At 53.9% G+C, this 14,655-nt stretch overlaps 6 protein-coding genes across 6 annotated transcripts; 4 read left to right on the forward strand and 2 right to left on the reverse strand.

Moving 5' to 3' along the window:
- Positions 1 to 288: 288 nt before the first annotated feature.
- Positions 289 to 2,818, forward strand: CABS01_08588 (uncharacterized protein; the record flags this gene model as incomplete). The annotated part of the gene is made up of 4 exons (XM_060541947.1): positions 289 to 737; positions 797 to 1,481; positions 1,548 to 1,633; positions 1,696 to 2,818. 4 exons carry the CDS (start codon positions 289 to 291, stop codon positions 2,816 to 2,818), a joined length of 2,343 nt encoding a protein of 780 aa, XP_060402104.1.
- Positions 2,819 to 3,937: 1,119 nt separating this feature from the next.
- Positions 3,938 to 6,343, forward strand: CABS01_08589 (thioredoxin; the record flags this gene model as incomplete). Its single annotated transcript, XM_060541948.1, has 3 exons — positions 3,938 to 4,131; positions 4,190 to 5,939; positions 5,996 to 6,343. The coding sequence occupies 3 exons, from the start codon at positions 3,938 to 3,940 to the stop codon at positions 6,341 to 6,343; spliced, it is 2,292 nt and encodes a 763-aa protein (XP_060402105.1).
- Positions 6,344 to 7,253: 910 nt separating this feature from the next.
- Positions 7,254 to 10,402, reverse strand: CABS01_08590 (uncharacterized protein; the record flags this gene model as incomplete). The annotated part of the gene is made up of 10 exons (XM_060541949.1): positions 7,254 to 8,567; positions 8,630 to 8,732; positions 8,788 to 9,069; positions 9,127 to 9,226; positions 9,276 to 9,395; positions 9,448 to 9,471; positions 9,520 to 9,790; positions 9,869 to 9,879; positions 9,941 to 10,114; positions 10,186 to 10,402. 10 exons carry the CDS (start codon positions 10,400 to 10,402, stop codon positions 7,254 to 7,256), a joined length of 2,616 nt encoding a protein of 871 aa, XP_060402106.1.
- A 912-nt stretch (positions 10,403 to 11,314) lies between these two features.
- CABS01_08591 (uncharacterized protein) lies at positions 11,315 to 11,584 on the reverse strand (the record flags this gene model as incomplete). Its single annotated transcript, XM_060541950.1, has 1 exon — positions 11,315 to 11,584. One exon carries the CDS (start codon positions 11,582 to 11,584, stop codon positions 11,315 to 11,317), a length of 270 nt encoding a protein of 89 aa, XP_060402107.1.
- An 887-nt stretch (positions 11,585 to 12,471) lies between these two features.
- Positions 12,472 to 13,103, forward strand: CABS01_08592 (acetyltransferase; the record flags this gene model as incomplete). Its single annotated transcript, XM_060541951.1, has 2 exons — positions 12,472 to 12,888; positions 12,951 to 13,103. The coding sequence occupies 2 exons, from the start codon at positions 12,472 to 12,474 to the stop codon at positions 13,101 to 13,103; spliced, it is 570 nt and encodes a 189-aa protein (XP_060402108.1).
- An 819-nt stretch (positions 13,104 to 13,922) lies between these two features.
- CABS01_08593 (carbonate dehydratase) lies at positions 13,923 to 14,567 on the forward strand (the record flags this gene model as incomplete). Its single annotated transcript, XM_060541952.1, has 3 exons — positions 13,923 to 14,102; positions 14,181 to 14,332; positions 14,387 to 14,567. The coding sequence occupies 3 exons, from the start codon at positions 13,923 to 13,925 to the stop codon at positions 14,565 to 14,567; spliced, it is 513 nt and encodes a 170-aa protein (XP_060402109.1).
- Positions 14,568 to 14,655: the final 88 nt, after the last annotated feature.

A 14,655-nucleotide genomic window follows, 5' to 3' on the forward strand; every position in this document is an offset into this window, starting at 1 on the left:
AAATGATGGCTCCAGCAATGTATCAAGCATGGCCTCTCTCCTGGCCTCAAGCTTCCTGGCCCGCGATGTGATAGGCTGAGCTTTTGCCTGCAAGCACCTACATTGCCTCCGCCGTATTGATCCCATTTGGGCCGGCTTCACTTTTTCAGAGAAGATGGTTCGTCGAACCTTTTCAGCTGATATGCGGGCCGGCTGAATAGGCTTGGCATCCTTCTCAATCACGCCCTACTTCAAGTTTGGCGGTGCATCCATCCTTTCTCTTTCATCCCCTCTAGCGGTCAACTCAGCATGGATCCTCTTTCCACCGCCGCAAGCATCATCGCCTTGATACAGGCATCGGCGGCTGTTGGAAAAGGATTAAAGATACTCCTCTCTCTTCGTCATGCTCCGGCGGACTTTTGCGAGCTCGTTGATGAGTTGACAGCCCTTCAGGGTGTTATCGAGCAGGTCAAGAGCCCGCTTCAGGAATTGGGAAAGGGAGATATTGCTCTTCCGGTGTTAAACGTCGCCCCGACGCTGGCTTTGAAACAGGATCTAGAGAGTATACAAGAGGAGTTGCTAGCTCTGTGTCATCGTCTCACGGGAACAAAGTCTGGCGATGAAATGAGCGGGCAACTTCGAGTCTCAATGTCGAGGTGGATCCGGGAGAGAAGTAATGTTGCCAAGCTGAGATGCAAGGCAAGCAAGACCAAGACATCTCTAATCCTTTGTTTTGGCGCTCTTATCTCCTCACAAAGGTAAGCGCAAGTTGACGGTTGAAGGCGAGTGCGATTCAGCGAGTCGCTGACTCGAATAGCTCCCATCACGCCAGTGCCATATTGGAAGTTCGCCAGCTCATTGAGACTTCTTTCATGACTTTGGAAGAGGAGGGCAGGATACATCGACAGATGCAAATCATGAATCAAGCCGACTTGAACGATGTCAAGGTCTCTCTCAACCAGATGCTTGCCAAGACTCTGCAACCAGAGGACTCGAAGCAAGGAAGAGACCAGCCTTCGATTGTGATGAGCAACGGTCTACGCTACATAAAGACCGGAGGTATCCCCTTTGGGTCAGTCCAGAAACCAGTCGACCGAAAATGCACATCGTATTGCAAATGTCAATGCCATCGACACTCTAGGCTACAGACACCGACATGGCTACGCTTGATATTGGGGACTCTATTCCTCGAATTCAACAGAAAATCACTGCTGGGGCCCAGAAAGTGCGATCTTGAGACGTGTGAAGGAGCACCGGATTCGACACGGATGATATACATCTTTCCCCAGTGGTTCCTCTTGCGTGCCCTGTTTGTCGCTGCTTCACGGGACAGTCTGACCGGAATCGGCTCTTCGATTCACCTCCGTATCCCGCGAATAATCCCACGCGACCAGATGATATCGATTGTGTATAACCTCGACATCGATTGGATAAAAAGAGGAATCATCAACTCAACTGTACTGCCTACAGATATAGATGAGGATGGGAACTCGCTCCTTATGGTACGTCCGTGTGTATCGATATCTGTAGATCGTCCTAGTTCCTTAACCTTGTTGCAACGTCTTCAGATATCGCTACGCGACGTCAACTTGACGCTTTCGGAATTTCTGGTCGAGCAAGGATGGCCGTTGCACACTGAAAATGTTACTCGCTGGTAAGCTAGCTTGATCCGGTGCCCTACTACTTGGTTGACGGTTCGAGGTTGACTCGTCTTAGGACCGCTGCCAGCCGCTCTCGCATGCTCTATTATGCGGCGAAGCAAAGCCAGATACAGTCTCTCAAGCCCGAGCATGGTCGGATGCTCGAGCAATTGACGTTTTCTCAAGAGGTTGAAACATCATCCTTGATTCACGATGCGATGCTCGGGACCGTCCCGACATCTTTGTCAGACGCAATCACGCTAGCTCGTTCTGATATTGATAGCCTGGATAGTTACGGATGGTGTCCGCTGCACTGGGCAATCTATCTGGCCGATTACGCTTCGTTCGATATGCTGCTGTATCGCGGTGCGAGTCTCGAGACGACTACCAGGAACGGGTGGACACCTCTGCATTACGCAGGGCGATATGAATCTCCTGGTTCGGTGAGGATGACTAAAGCACTACTCGACGCTGGTGCGAACATTGATGCCAAGATCGACAACTACCGTGGGTCCAAAGGAGAGACCGCAATCATGTTCGCGTTCGACAACCCTGATGTTGTAGACTTACTACTGCAGAGAGGAAGTGCTTTGGTGGTTGAGACCGACACAAACTGGGTGTGCCCGCTCTCGTACAGGGCTCGCCGTACAAGTAACGTCTCCCGTTGGGATCCGAGGAGGGCCTACTGGGATCGATCTCTCGACTTGCTCTGCAACGCCGGCATGGACCTTAATGTACCGTCCAAACAGAGGGGTTTCGAAGGCAGAACACCCATCCACGACACGATTCTGTGGCGCAATGCAGCGTTGTTGGAGCTCCTGATTCAGCACGGCGCCAGACTCGATGCCGTCGACAAAAAGGGGTCCGGGATGCTCCACTTTGCGGCCCAGAGTGCAAATCAGGAGCTCATTGACATTTTGAGCGATGCTCGTATCCGCGGATTGAACCCTGATCAAGCAAACGCGGCTGGCGATACTCCGATGAAGATTATGACCGCCAGGCTTTATAGCAAGGAAGACTCTAGACAGCCGGGCGAGACGGTGCCGACATTCGACGAGTGGTTGGCTTTTAAGAACATATTAGAAGAGATTCGAGAACGCAATCTCGAGGACTTCTTGTTGGGACATAAATGCATGGACATTGTCGATGATGTCAGCTCCAGCGAAATTTCGAGCAGCACCAGTGACGATGTGGATTAGTTGTCGACTCAGCCAAATCAAGGAATGGGAAATGCAATACAGTAACCCTTTGGTTCTAGAATTGAGCGTATAAATGCCATGGTGTTCAGGGTCCTTTCGTGGGTTTGAAAAGCCCCCAGCTTGAGTTTACTCTCCCTCGTGGGATGCGATGACGATCCGCACGTGCCACTGGAACAGTTCTCCATAGCTCTCGATTTTGTTGCATGGCAGTGGGTGGTGCGTGGCACGCGTAGTGAGATTTTGAGGTGGCGATCCGAGATGGAGAAGGCTAGGTAAGCAGCATTCTATTCTTATCGCAATCCAGATCCACCTCGCTGCTGCTGCAAGATTGAACTCTGCCCAACTTTCGAATGGCGAAATGAACCAATGTTTAGTGGGGGCAGATCGAGCAGGCGGGCAGCTGGCACCACAAGTTCCCGCTGTTCTCCCACACTCTCCGCTTCCCGCCCGCCAGGCTTTGCCAGGGGACACCAAGAACGGACAGCTGGAGGTTGACTGGAGACGGTGGCCTTAGCAAGAACACGCACAAAGTAGCAGTTGTTGCCTCATATTTAAGGCAACATATATCTCCCGTGTCTGGCTGCGCAACGGCTGGCACCAAGGACCAGAACCAGCCAGAGAACCTGGACCGCGCTACAGAATCTTGACACACGGTCTTTCTCCTGACCTGCCAGTCCTGTCGCTCGCTTTCGCTGGTCCCTTTGCTTGGCTTCCCCCTTTGCCAGAAGCAACCACCCATCTAACCTGCCACCACCACCCTTTTTTCTCCTTCATTTCGACGCCGCTGGACGATTTTCGGGGGGCTTTGACCCAGACGACGAAAGGAACATTAGCTTCTTTCTCGACTTTTCTACCCTCCATGTCTTCGGCGATCTAAAAGGTTTTATCTAAACCCTTTGCAAACCCCTCGAACCACCTCAATCGCGACTTCCGATCCGATCCACACCTATCTGACGCTGCACCTTACCATTGCGAATTGACGACACAACCGCGCTTTGTTGCGCCCTCTGGACTGATTGCGTCTGCCCAGCCGTCGTTATTGGCATCGCCTGACAGACTTTGCTTTCTATCTTTCGCTCCAAAGTCATCGCACTCACGCGGTGCACCCTCATCGCCGCAATGAGGTTATCACCTTTGTTCCTGTTCTTGGGCTCGACCCTCCTTTCCGGGGTTCAAGCAGCAGAGGCAGACAAGGATGAACGGGAGAACACCTACTTCAACTCCATGAAAGTGCCGCCAATACTCGAGTTGACCCCGGATACCTTTGACAAGGAGGTTAAGGCCTCGCAGTTCATGCTTATCAAGCACTACAGGTACCCGATCATGCTATCGCTTACCCGCCCTTCGCGCAACGTGCTGACGATGGAATAGCCCTTACTGCCCGCATTGCATAGACTATGCGCCGATATACCAGACCCTCTACGAGTGGTACTACACTTCGAAGCCCGAGTCCAAGGAGGACAAGACCTTTACCGAGCTCTACGATTTTCGCTTCGCCACGATTAACTGCGTGGCCTACTTTGATCTTTGCGCTTCCCACAACGTCGCGTCGTACCCTAGCACTATCCTCTACAAGAATGGCGAGCTGGCCGAGTTGATCAAGGGTGTCAAGGACATTGACCAGATCAGCCCCATCATCGAGAAGTACCTCGAGGCGGCCAAGCCCGGAACCAGGCCCCGCAGCCTCGAGTATCCCGAGCCTGGCGACAAGACCTCCCCCGAAAAGGCTCCAGGAAAGGCCGACGACTCGAAGAAGCCTGTGGACGACAAGGCCGACGCCAAGACGGACGCCAAGACTGATAGCAAGGCTCCCGCAAAGGCCGACGAGAAGACGCCGCCAAAGGAAGAGACCAAGGCTCCCCCGAAGGCTCCTCCCGCGAAGGAGGACGACAAGCCTGCAGGCAAGACCGATGCGAAGGCTGATACTAAGGGCGATGCCAAGGGCGACACGAAGACTGAGACAAAGACTGACGCAAAGGCCGACGTCAAGGCAGAGGCAAAGCCTAGCACCACCTCGAAGGCTATCGCCGTTCCTACCAAGGCCGTCGTTAAGAAACCTACAGTCACACCCAACAAGGAAGGTGCCTCTGTGCCTCTGAGTGCCGAAAGATTCCAGACCTTGGTCACCATGACCCAGGACCCTTGGTTTGTCAAGTTCTACGCGCCCTGGTGCCATCACTGCCAGGCCATGGCACCTAACTGGCAGCAACTGGCCAAGGAGATGAAGGGTCGTCTGAATATCGGAGAGGTCAACTGCGACGTGGAGACCAGACTCTGCAAGGACGTCCGTCTCCGCGGCTACCCCACTATTCTCTTCTTCAAGGGTGGCGAGCGTGTCGAGTACGATGGTCTGAGAGGCCTCGGCGACTTTGTTCACTACGCCAACAAGGCCATCGACATTAGCGAGGGAGTACTGGATGTAGACGCTGAGTCCTTGGCAGCTCTCGAGGAGAAGGAGGAGGTTATCTTCATCTACTTCTACGACCACGCCACTACCTCTGAGGACTTCATGGCTCTTGAGCGCATCCCTCTCAGCCTGATTGGCAAGGCAAAGCTCGTGAAGACCAAGGATCCCGTTCTTTTCGCCCGTTACAAGATCACGACCTGGCCTCGCTTGCTCGTTTCCAGAGAGGGCCGCCCTACATACTATCAGCCGCTGACACCCAAGGAGATGCGTGATATCCACCAAGTCTTGAACTGGATGAAATCAGTATGGCTTCCGATTGTTCCTGAGATGACCGCTTCCAATGCCCGCGAGATCATGGACGGCAAGGTTGTCGTCCTCGGAATCGTCAACAGGGAAGACCAGGAGGGCTTCCTTAGAGCCAAGCGCGAGTTGAAGAGTGCTGCCAACGAGTGGATGGATAAGCAGATCCTTCTCTTCCAGCACGAAAGGCAAGAGCTTCGAGATGCCAAGCAACTCAGAATCGATGAGGCCGATGACCGCGGCGACGGGCGTGCGTTGCGTGCGGCCAAGGCCATCCGCATCAACATGGACAAGTCGGACCGCAAGCAGGTTGGCTTTGCCTGGGTTGATAGTGTCTTCTGGCAGAGATGGATTCGCACCACCTATGGCATTGATACCAAGGACGGAGACCGTGTCATTATCAATGACGAGGATGTGAGTACAACCGACGCACACATGCACGTGAACAGCCAGACTGACTTGAGTCTTAGAACCGCCGCTACTGGGATACCACTATTACTGGCAACAACATCCTTTTGTCCCGGACGTCGATCTTGGAGACCATTAACAAGGTCGTCTCTTCGCCGCCCAAGATCAAGCCCAAGCTCACCATCTCGAGCTTCGAGAAGATCTTCTTCGACATCCGTGTCACCTTTGTCGAGCACCCCTATCTCACCATGGGCTGCATTCTCGGCCTGGCCTTTGGAGCCTTCTCATGGTTCCGCAGCCGCACCCGCAAGGGCCGTGGCGGCCACTTCCGCCTAGAAGAATCATGGGGCAACAAGGAGCTGATGAAGGAGGGTCTCCTGGGACCCAGCGGCAACGGCAAGGTGGACTAGAAGTTGTGCTTGCTTGAACAGGAGTGGAAGAAGCTGGAGGAGCAGCAGCGGTGTCCTGCACAGCATGATCTTGGCAAGTTGGACTAATGGGAAAGGCCATGAATGAGGCTACGACGATTTGGGGAACATTGAACGTCAAAAGTGTGTGGGTTGTGCTTGTCTTTTTTTTTTCTTGCTTTCAACGAAAGGAAAGCAGAATGACGTACCAAAAACCCAAAGCATTGAGGTGAATACTCACGGAGTTTGACGGGGACTCTTTTTTCTTATTAGTGTTTCTTTTTCCCGTTGCATGTCTTTCTCTTTGGTGCGGGATTTGGCCGATGAGGCCTAGAGGTCTGTATAATAAATACTCCTTTATGTTTGATAGGTTTGGCGGTGGTGGCGGGGAAGGAGGAAGGAGAATACAACGCCTTTCGCGTCTACCTTACGTGCCACTCTGACAGATTATACATTGTTTATTTGACGTTTACTCGTTAGAACCCTCAACCTGGATCAGTACTATGCCTTTGGATACGGGGATTTCGACTTTTCTTGGATAATTTGTCGCTTATATGACATCAAGTTCTAAGCTGATAGGGTTCACTGTGGCTTGCGATCATGAGGAGACGAGACATTAGGAGATGTGGGCACAGAGGGAGGATTGGTTGAATGATAGGCTGCTTGCTTCATTCTTACACACGAGACTCTGGACTGAACGAGGTTGCTTTGAAATCCCACCCAGAAGAAATGATTCATCTGTTTCCTCCCCAGATCTAAATTCCAAACTTCCCACCCATACACGGACAATCACCGTGTCGTTTGTTTCGGTAACACATTCCAAGACAATTGTCTTTCTTGTTCTCTTACTTTTTCTTTGGCGATTTTAGCTGTGAACGGAGAGCCTCGGACCGAACCCACCCTCCATCTGTTTTTACGTGTAAATCTCATCAGTGAAGCTGTTGAGAGACAGACCCTCCTTGGCAATGTCGTCCACGTCGACGAGGAAGTCGAGCGGCATCTCGACAATGTTGCCGCGCACGCGGTTCAGCCAGTCTTTGACTTCGCGCACGCCGCCCGGGAACTCCTCGCGCACGACGTGGCCGTACTCGACCTTGCCGCGGTTGGCCTCCTCCTCCTTCTGCTTGTCGTCCTCCTTCTTGGCGCCGGGGATGATGAAGTATTTGGAGAAGAACTCGTCATAGTCCTTCCAGGTGCGGACGCGGTCGTTGGGGACGTTGTGGAAGACCTTTGTAAAGACTTCCGTGTTCGTGCGGGCGGTGCCCTCCCAGAGGTCCCAGAACTCGCGGGACATGGGGTCGCGGACGAGGCGGTCGGCGGGGGAGTCCCAGTCGTAGGTGTTGGGTCCGCGCTCGATGGAGGTCCAGTTGTCGTTGGGGCGGTCGCAGGGCTGGTCGGGGAGGAGGCCGAGGTGCTTGCGGAAGATTTGGCGGCGGAGGGAGGTGGCGAACTTGGAGGCCGTGTAGGGGCGTCCGGCCATCTCGGACTCGACGGGGGTGGGGTCCTCGATGACGACGGCGATCTCCGAGTCGTGGGTGCCGAGCTGGGAGCGGTCGTTGAGGTTGGCGGAGCCGCAGATGACGAGGTTGTCGTCGGCGATGAGGAGCTTGGAGTGGATGTAGAGCTCCTCGCTGACGAAGGCGTCGAGCTCGGCCTCGGGCTCGCCGTGCCAGGGGACCGAGTGCAGGCCGCGGCCGCTGTCCATGTAGCACGCCGAGACGGTGTCCCAGGTCTGATCCGAGACGCGGGACGCCGCCTCCTGGTAGCGCTCGTACTGGGAGTCACCGCGGGTGCCGTAGCCCTGGCCCTGCTCGCCGTAGCCGGCGCCGACGTTGTCGTCGTGTTCGCGGCGGGCATCCTCGTAGCGGACGCCGGAGCGGCCTTCGGCGTCGGCCATGGTGGAGGAGATGTTGATGCGGTCGTAGTTGCGGAGGTTGTAGAAGCGGATGTAGCGGCCCGGGTCGTCGATGCCGCCCTCGGAGCGGAGTGTCTCGATGATGGAGTGTCCGCCGCGGGAGATGGAGTTGTATTGGAACTCCATGATGGCGCGGGTGCCGAGGGCGTCGTCGGCCTTGAGGTCGCCGGCGAAGGCGGGGACGGCGGGCATGGCGACGACCACCTTGAAGTCTTCGCCATTTTGGTGGGCGCGGATGATGCGGTCGACAATGGCACGACCAATCTTGTTGGTGACGGGGTGCTGTTCCTTGCTGGTGGCCGTGATGAAGAACTTTGCCGTGTGTTAGAGTGCCTTGTGGATGAAGTTGTGGAAAAGGGGGTAGTGAGGTTTACCTGGTTTTCCATATAGACGTAGTGCTGGGCGTTGGTGATGGCATGCATGTAAGCATTCGCAATAGAGTGCTCGGTTGGGTGACCAGCAGACCACTCCGTGCAGCTATGATAGTCCGTCAGTAGCTTGATTTAATAGGATGAGGCTCATAATTACTAACCTTCGGGTGAGCTGAATGTTGGCAGCACGGTCACCACGGTCGATTCTACGGGGGCCTTCATCTTGGTTGTCGTCACTGACTGCCATGCGACTGATGCCTCGATTGATACGGTCAGAGAGATCGCCAAAGAGGTGGCTAGTATGGCCACCTCCGCCGAAGAAACCGCCGCTATCTGTCTCGTTCTCGGCGATTCTGCCAGCGTCCGCGTTGGCAGCACCTCCTCCGAGAGCCTGGTACTTTCCGGGGTTCTTCTTGCCATACTTCTCGCCATAGATGAAGTTCCTACTTATTGTCAATATACAACTCTAGACCCGTCGGGACCACTAGTTTGATACGGACCATCTATCAACGAAGTGGTCTGCCAGGTTAGCCACAATGGGCCCGCTCAAGCTGAGACTGACATCGGACCAGCCCATACGAGAGCTTTTGGTGCGGTCGACTGGTTGGATGTTAGCAAAGACAGGAGCAGATATCATTCTAGTGCTTACGCTTATTTTGCTCCCAGTTGTCAACGTCAGCAAAGTCGTAGACACGGGCGTTGTTGTAGTCTTGGCCGGGGAAGATGACGGCATCCAGGTTGCCGGGGTGAGCGTCCGCAATGGGATGGCCTGTTTCTGTTAGAGACGGCTCCCGGAGACCTGAGAGATGCTTTCGACTTACTGTTGGTGTCCCATCTACCAAAGCCTACGATACTGTTAGTGAGTGGCGTGTGTGCTTGGCATCATGACTTACACATATCAAGACCTCCCATGAAGGCAATCTTGCCGTCAATTAGGCAGAGCTTCTCGTGGTGAGCCCAGAATAGGGTGACTCCATCGGTAGCGGTACCGTAGATGGCCTTGATGGCGTCACCGGAAGCCTTGGATAGAGTGAAGGTGTTGACGTTCATGTTGGCGAAGTTCTGCTTGAGCTCAGCTTGGAAGTCGTATCCGGTGGGCACATGGTCAGGGTGTCGAAACACGCCAATGTTGGGATGAAGGCTTTCCAGGTAGGTCCTTGTGTGCTTGATGAGAGTGTCAGCATGACTCGAGTTCTATGGGCACACATTGTTGATATATTGATACAAGTGATGTTGACTTACAGAGGACTTGACTAGTTGACATTGGTCGTTAGTACGGCGTTCAGACGACTGCTCAGGGCCGGGGTCACTTACGGGTCAAGGCGGCTTCAACCTCCTTGTAGACGATAATGTTGATCTTGACACCCCTCTCGGCGGCAGCCTTGAGCAGGTTGTCGATGCGATAGCGCTCATTCTGAGAGGGAGGGCGGCGCAGGTACAGCTCTGGGCTCAGCCACCAATCCAAGATGTAAATGCTCTCTCGGGCCTCTGCAGCTCACATGGTCAGAGAAAGATGGTTGATGCTTAGGGGAATTGGTAAGATCGTGGTGCAAGCTTACGTTCGATAGCTTCGGAAACGGCCCAGAAGTATGAACATCCGTCGACATACCACTTGGCATTACCAGTAGTTTGCGGCGCAAAGGATTGGAATCTGTTCTCGGCGTGACCGGCGGGATGGTGCTCATGGCACTCGTGGCCTGAGTGAGTGTGGGCGTGTCGCTCATCCCCGAAAAGGGCGTCGATGCCCCGCTCCACCTTGCGAAAGATGTGATCCATGACGGCAGGAAGCTGCTTCTGAGCTGAAATGAGGCCGAAATAGGAGAGTGTGTGAACGCAATGGTGAAAGTGAGAAAAGAGAATGTGGGAGTCGTAAGAGTCTCAAACTAAGATAGGTGAGTGTCGTTGAAGGAAGCTTTGGAGGAGGAGGGGAACTCGGAGTTGGTGTTAGGTAAAGGCGGCGATGAAACAGGGTCTAGACAGCGACGTCAGAGGGGTAGGTGCATGTGAGTGCGAGGGGAGTTTGGGAGGTAGCCAACTGCAAGCTGAGATAGCTACGGATACCCTGGGTAGCACCTATTGTCCCCTGGTACTTTGCAGATGGGACCATGCACCTCAGGACCTCTGGACCCAGGTAGATGCGGTGAAGGCAGCTGAAGGTGAGACGACACCAGCGGATGGTCCGTGTGTCCGAACTCCCGTGAGTGGGTGGCCTTGAATGCTCGCACCTATGGACCTGCAACGCCTTACCTTCTTGTGTAGGTATCCTGGATAGGACGGAAGTCTCTTTTCCCTACCTATCTTAGCTACCTTATGTGAAGGCAATGAGGTACCTGACAGCAAGGTACTGCGAGTAGGTTGTGCAGCCTATCAAAGGCTCATGTCATGGGGGGGGGGGGGGGTTCAAGGGTTTCGGTGGGTAGCTGTGATTTGTCCGTCCGAAGCTGAATAGAATGTTCAATGCAAAGAAAGTAAGTTTGACCCCATGGAAATACTGATGTTGGAGGGGCAGTGTAGAACGAATACGGGCCATGGAGCAAACATGGTCAAGTGAGCAGATCGGTGCACTCACCTTACCTGACATAAGTCAATGTGTGCTGCTGCTGCTGCTATACAACTATAGTAAACCCGACAATACTACGACGCATGCTGCATGTAGATGGAATTGGCATCTTATCTTCAGCATCAGCTTTAAGCTTGTTTGCTCCACTTCCAAGACAGATCATCCAGGGGTCGAACGGCAGCTGGGCCAAGCACTCCGACTCGGACACGTGCCGTGCGTTTCCGGAGACAAACCACATCGTAGGGCCGAGTCCGGCTTAAGAAGCGGGTTGAATATGTAGGCATGTTGAGCGTTGATGAATGAGACACGGCTAATGGAAGCGAACATATGTGGAAGCAAAGGGATCCTACATACAGAAACCTGAAAGTCATTGCGGCTGCTAACAGCCTTTCAGGCATGTATCCGTAGGGCCGACGAAATCGGTTCTGCTTTATAGATTGGCGCTGCCAAGGTGAATTGTTGCAGGTGCTTACTTGGCTGAAATGTCACAATCCATCGCGTCCTTCCACTCTATGCGGGGGGCTGTTTCTCTGCCGGCTCCTCTACGCCCCGGCCCCTTGCGCCGGGGATTCCCTCGTAGCGGCTTCCTCTGCCTCTGGGCTCGGGCCACCAAGCCGCTAATTCCACCTTAAAGACACCCAGGCTGGACCCAATTGGATTTGGCAGGAGCCATCAAAAAAAAAGAACCTACCTGCACGAGTTGACTCTTGTCACCAATTCTTCCCCGTTGTCCTGATAACCTCAACGTCTCTCGAGTGCCCATTTCTCTACTTGTTTCCCGTTTCCTGACACTTTTGGCGAACCTTGTCCATATCAATTGACTCATTGAATCATACGGACAGCTCTCTTGAGCAATCTGACCACCTCACGCTTGCTCACGTCTCGTGCTGAGTCTCTTAAAGCTGAGGTGAGCTTTTTTGACAAATTTCCCCTCATCCAGTATTACAACAGACACGCGACCTCGCTGCGCCAACACGAGACAGACACCAAGTTACCCTGACTAACTGACTTGAAAGATACTGTGTGACCGGTCTCAATTGCGTGCATCTAATCACCATCTAGACCTCAGTAGCAGGACAGGGTCAGAGGCCGAATTTGCGCTGTTCCTGCGTTGTCGATCTCTACTAGCTCTTACTTTGTTCTGCTCTGGTCTGGCTTGGCTGCGCAGTTTCTGAGCCATTTGGCCCAATTTACGGCCCCTATCGTATTTCTAACAGACGATACTTTATTGAGACGGCAAAAGAGCACGCTACCTGCGCACGCACGAGGCAAGGGGGCCTTCAAGATGTCCTCAAGCTCGGGGACACCGTATATCTTCTCACCCGCGGACCACACCCACTTGATCCCCTACTTGGCAGCACTACATGCCGGCTGCATCAGCTCAGACCGGACTCTCGCGACCTTCTTGCCTCCTCTGTCACACGAGAAGCTTTTAGGATGGTGGAAGGAGCGCATAGCAGAAGTGACTGCAGGCACCCGCATGATGTTGATCCTCCTCGACGAATCCGACCCGGGCAGCAAGTTCAAGGGCACCGAGCTCATGGGCGTCGTGATGCTCTCCATGCCCTACTCCGAGACGGGCCCGTTCCGCGGCTTCGTCGAGAAGCTTCTCATCAGCCCCAAATTCCGCCGGCGTGGTGGCGCCAGGATGTTGATGAGTGCTCTAGAGGGTGAGGCTTTCAGGAGGGGGCGAACGCTGTTGGTAAGGAACTTCGAGCCATTGAACTATAGTCCTTGAGGAAAACGCTGACGGGATATGCTTAGATGCTTGATACCGAGGTGGGCAGCCCGGCAGAGGATGTCTGGAGAAAATTCGGATACGTCGAGGTCGGCAGAATTCCAAACTACGGCATCAGTCCGGCCGTTCCACGACAGTTGAAGGATCAGGTTTTCTTCTACAAGCAGCTCTCGACGTAGGGAGTTTCCATTTCCAGAGATTCCACGGCGTTGAGGGGTTTGATGGTCTGCTCTAGATAGTTTATTACAAAGACGGAGGCGACCCACGTCATCTATTGATTCCCGTGCGGACGAGGACGGGATTTGCAGAATCAAGTGAGATTCCGGTACGCATGACCCACCTTCTCGAGATCCCGACACCGTTGTTTCGAGGTGACCCGGCGTGCGAATAAAGCGTTGCGGGGCCAGTCGGAGCGGCTCGGCGACGGCTCTTCGGGATGATGCAATGCCGACATTGACCTTTTTTGCACTCCAACGACTGCGTATCGAGAACGTCGTGGAGGCAGGGTTGCGTGGGCGAAGGCTTGGCAACCAGATCGGTGACAGAGGTGACAGCTTACCAATACTGTCGATCGGTGCCGTGATCGAACCCCACCTTGGAATCGGGGTATCTGGGCACACTCACCTTTCCCAGCCGGGACCGAACTATTGCTCTTGGATGCGTGAGACGGCGAAGCTCGTTGGTTGAACGTCTCGGTGTGCACAGAGGCCGGAAAGCACGCCATATACCCACATTCAGATATCACAGGATTTCAGTGGTTATCAGTGATCACAGGCGCGGCACTTGGAGAACTGCAAGTTAGGCTCGTGGCAGAATGAGAGAAAGAGGGGAATATGTAAAGGCCAGGGGATCTCCCATCTCTTACAATCCCGAGACAGTCCTTGCCAAATAACTTATACACCATATCTACTCGGGTAGAATCAAGACAAAACTCAACGTCCCACATATCATAATTCACAGCAAGTCTTAAACAGGAACCATCTCACACTTCATTCAACATGTCCGCAATTCAAAAGAACGTCGAGGCCGCCTCGGAAACCTACTCGTCGACCTTTGACAAGGGCCACCTCGCCCTCCCGCCGGCGAAAAAGTACCTCGTCCTGACGTGCATGGATGCCAGGATCGATCCGGCGCGGGCTTTTGGTATCGAGCTGGGCGATGCGCACGTCATTCGCAATGTAAGCCATATATACCTCACAAAAAGCAAGTATTCACGCTAGATCCGCCTTCGCTCACTATGAGATGGAAAATCCTAGGCCGGCGCTTCAGCCGTAGACGCGATCCGCAGCATCGTCATCTCGCAGCAGCTCCTCGGCACGCACGAGATCGTCCTGGTCAAGCATACGGGCTGCGGCATGTTGACCTTCAAGAACGAGGATGCGTTTGGTCTCGTTGAGAAGAATCTTGGGTGAGTTGCCATGTTCACATCATCTCTTTTATTGCGTTAACGTGCTCTGGTCAGTGCCGAGGCTTCCTCGGAGGCGGCGAGCCGTATCCCAGACTTCCTCCCCTTCCCGGAGCTGGATGCGGCTGTCAAGAAGGATATTGAGTTTATCAAGGCGTCCAAGTTGGTGCCGGAGAGTGTTACTCTGAGCGGATGGGTTTATGAGGTTGAGACGGGGAAGACGAGGCGTGTTGTTTGAGGGTTGAGGGCTGTCAGTTTACTAGGTATCTTGGTGGGCTGGAGGGTGTAGAGAGGCGTTTGATTGTGTTGGTGCCTCAGGGAGTACT

The sequence above is a fragment of the Colletotrichum abscissum genome, assembly GCF_030869225.1.
Source record: "Colletotrichum abscissum strain IMI 504890 chromosome Unknown Scaffold_19.1, whole genome shotgun sequence".
NCBI classification, from domain to species: domain Eukaryota; kingdom Fungi; phylum Ascomycota; class Sordariomycetes; order Glomerellales; family Glomerellaceae; genus Colletotrichum; species Colletotrichum abscissum.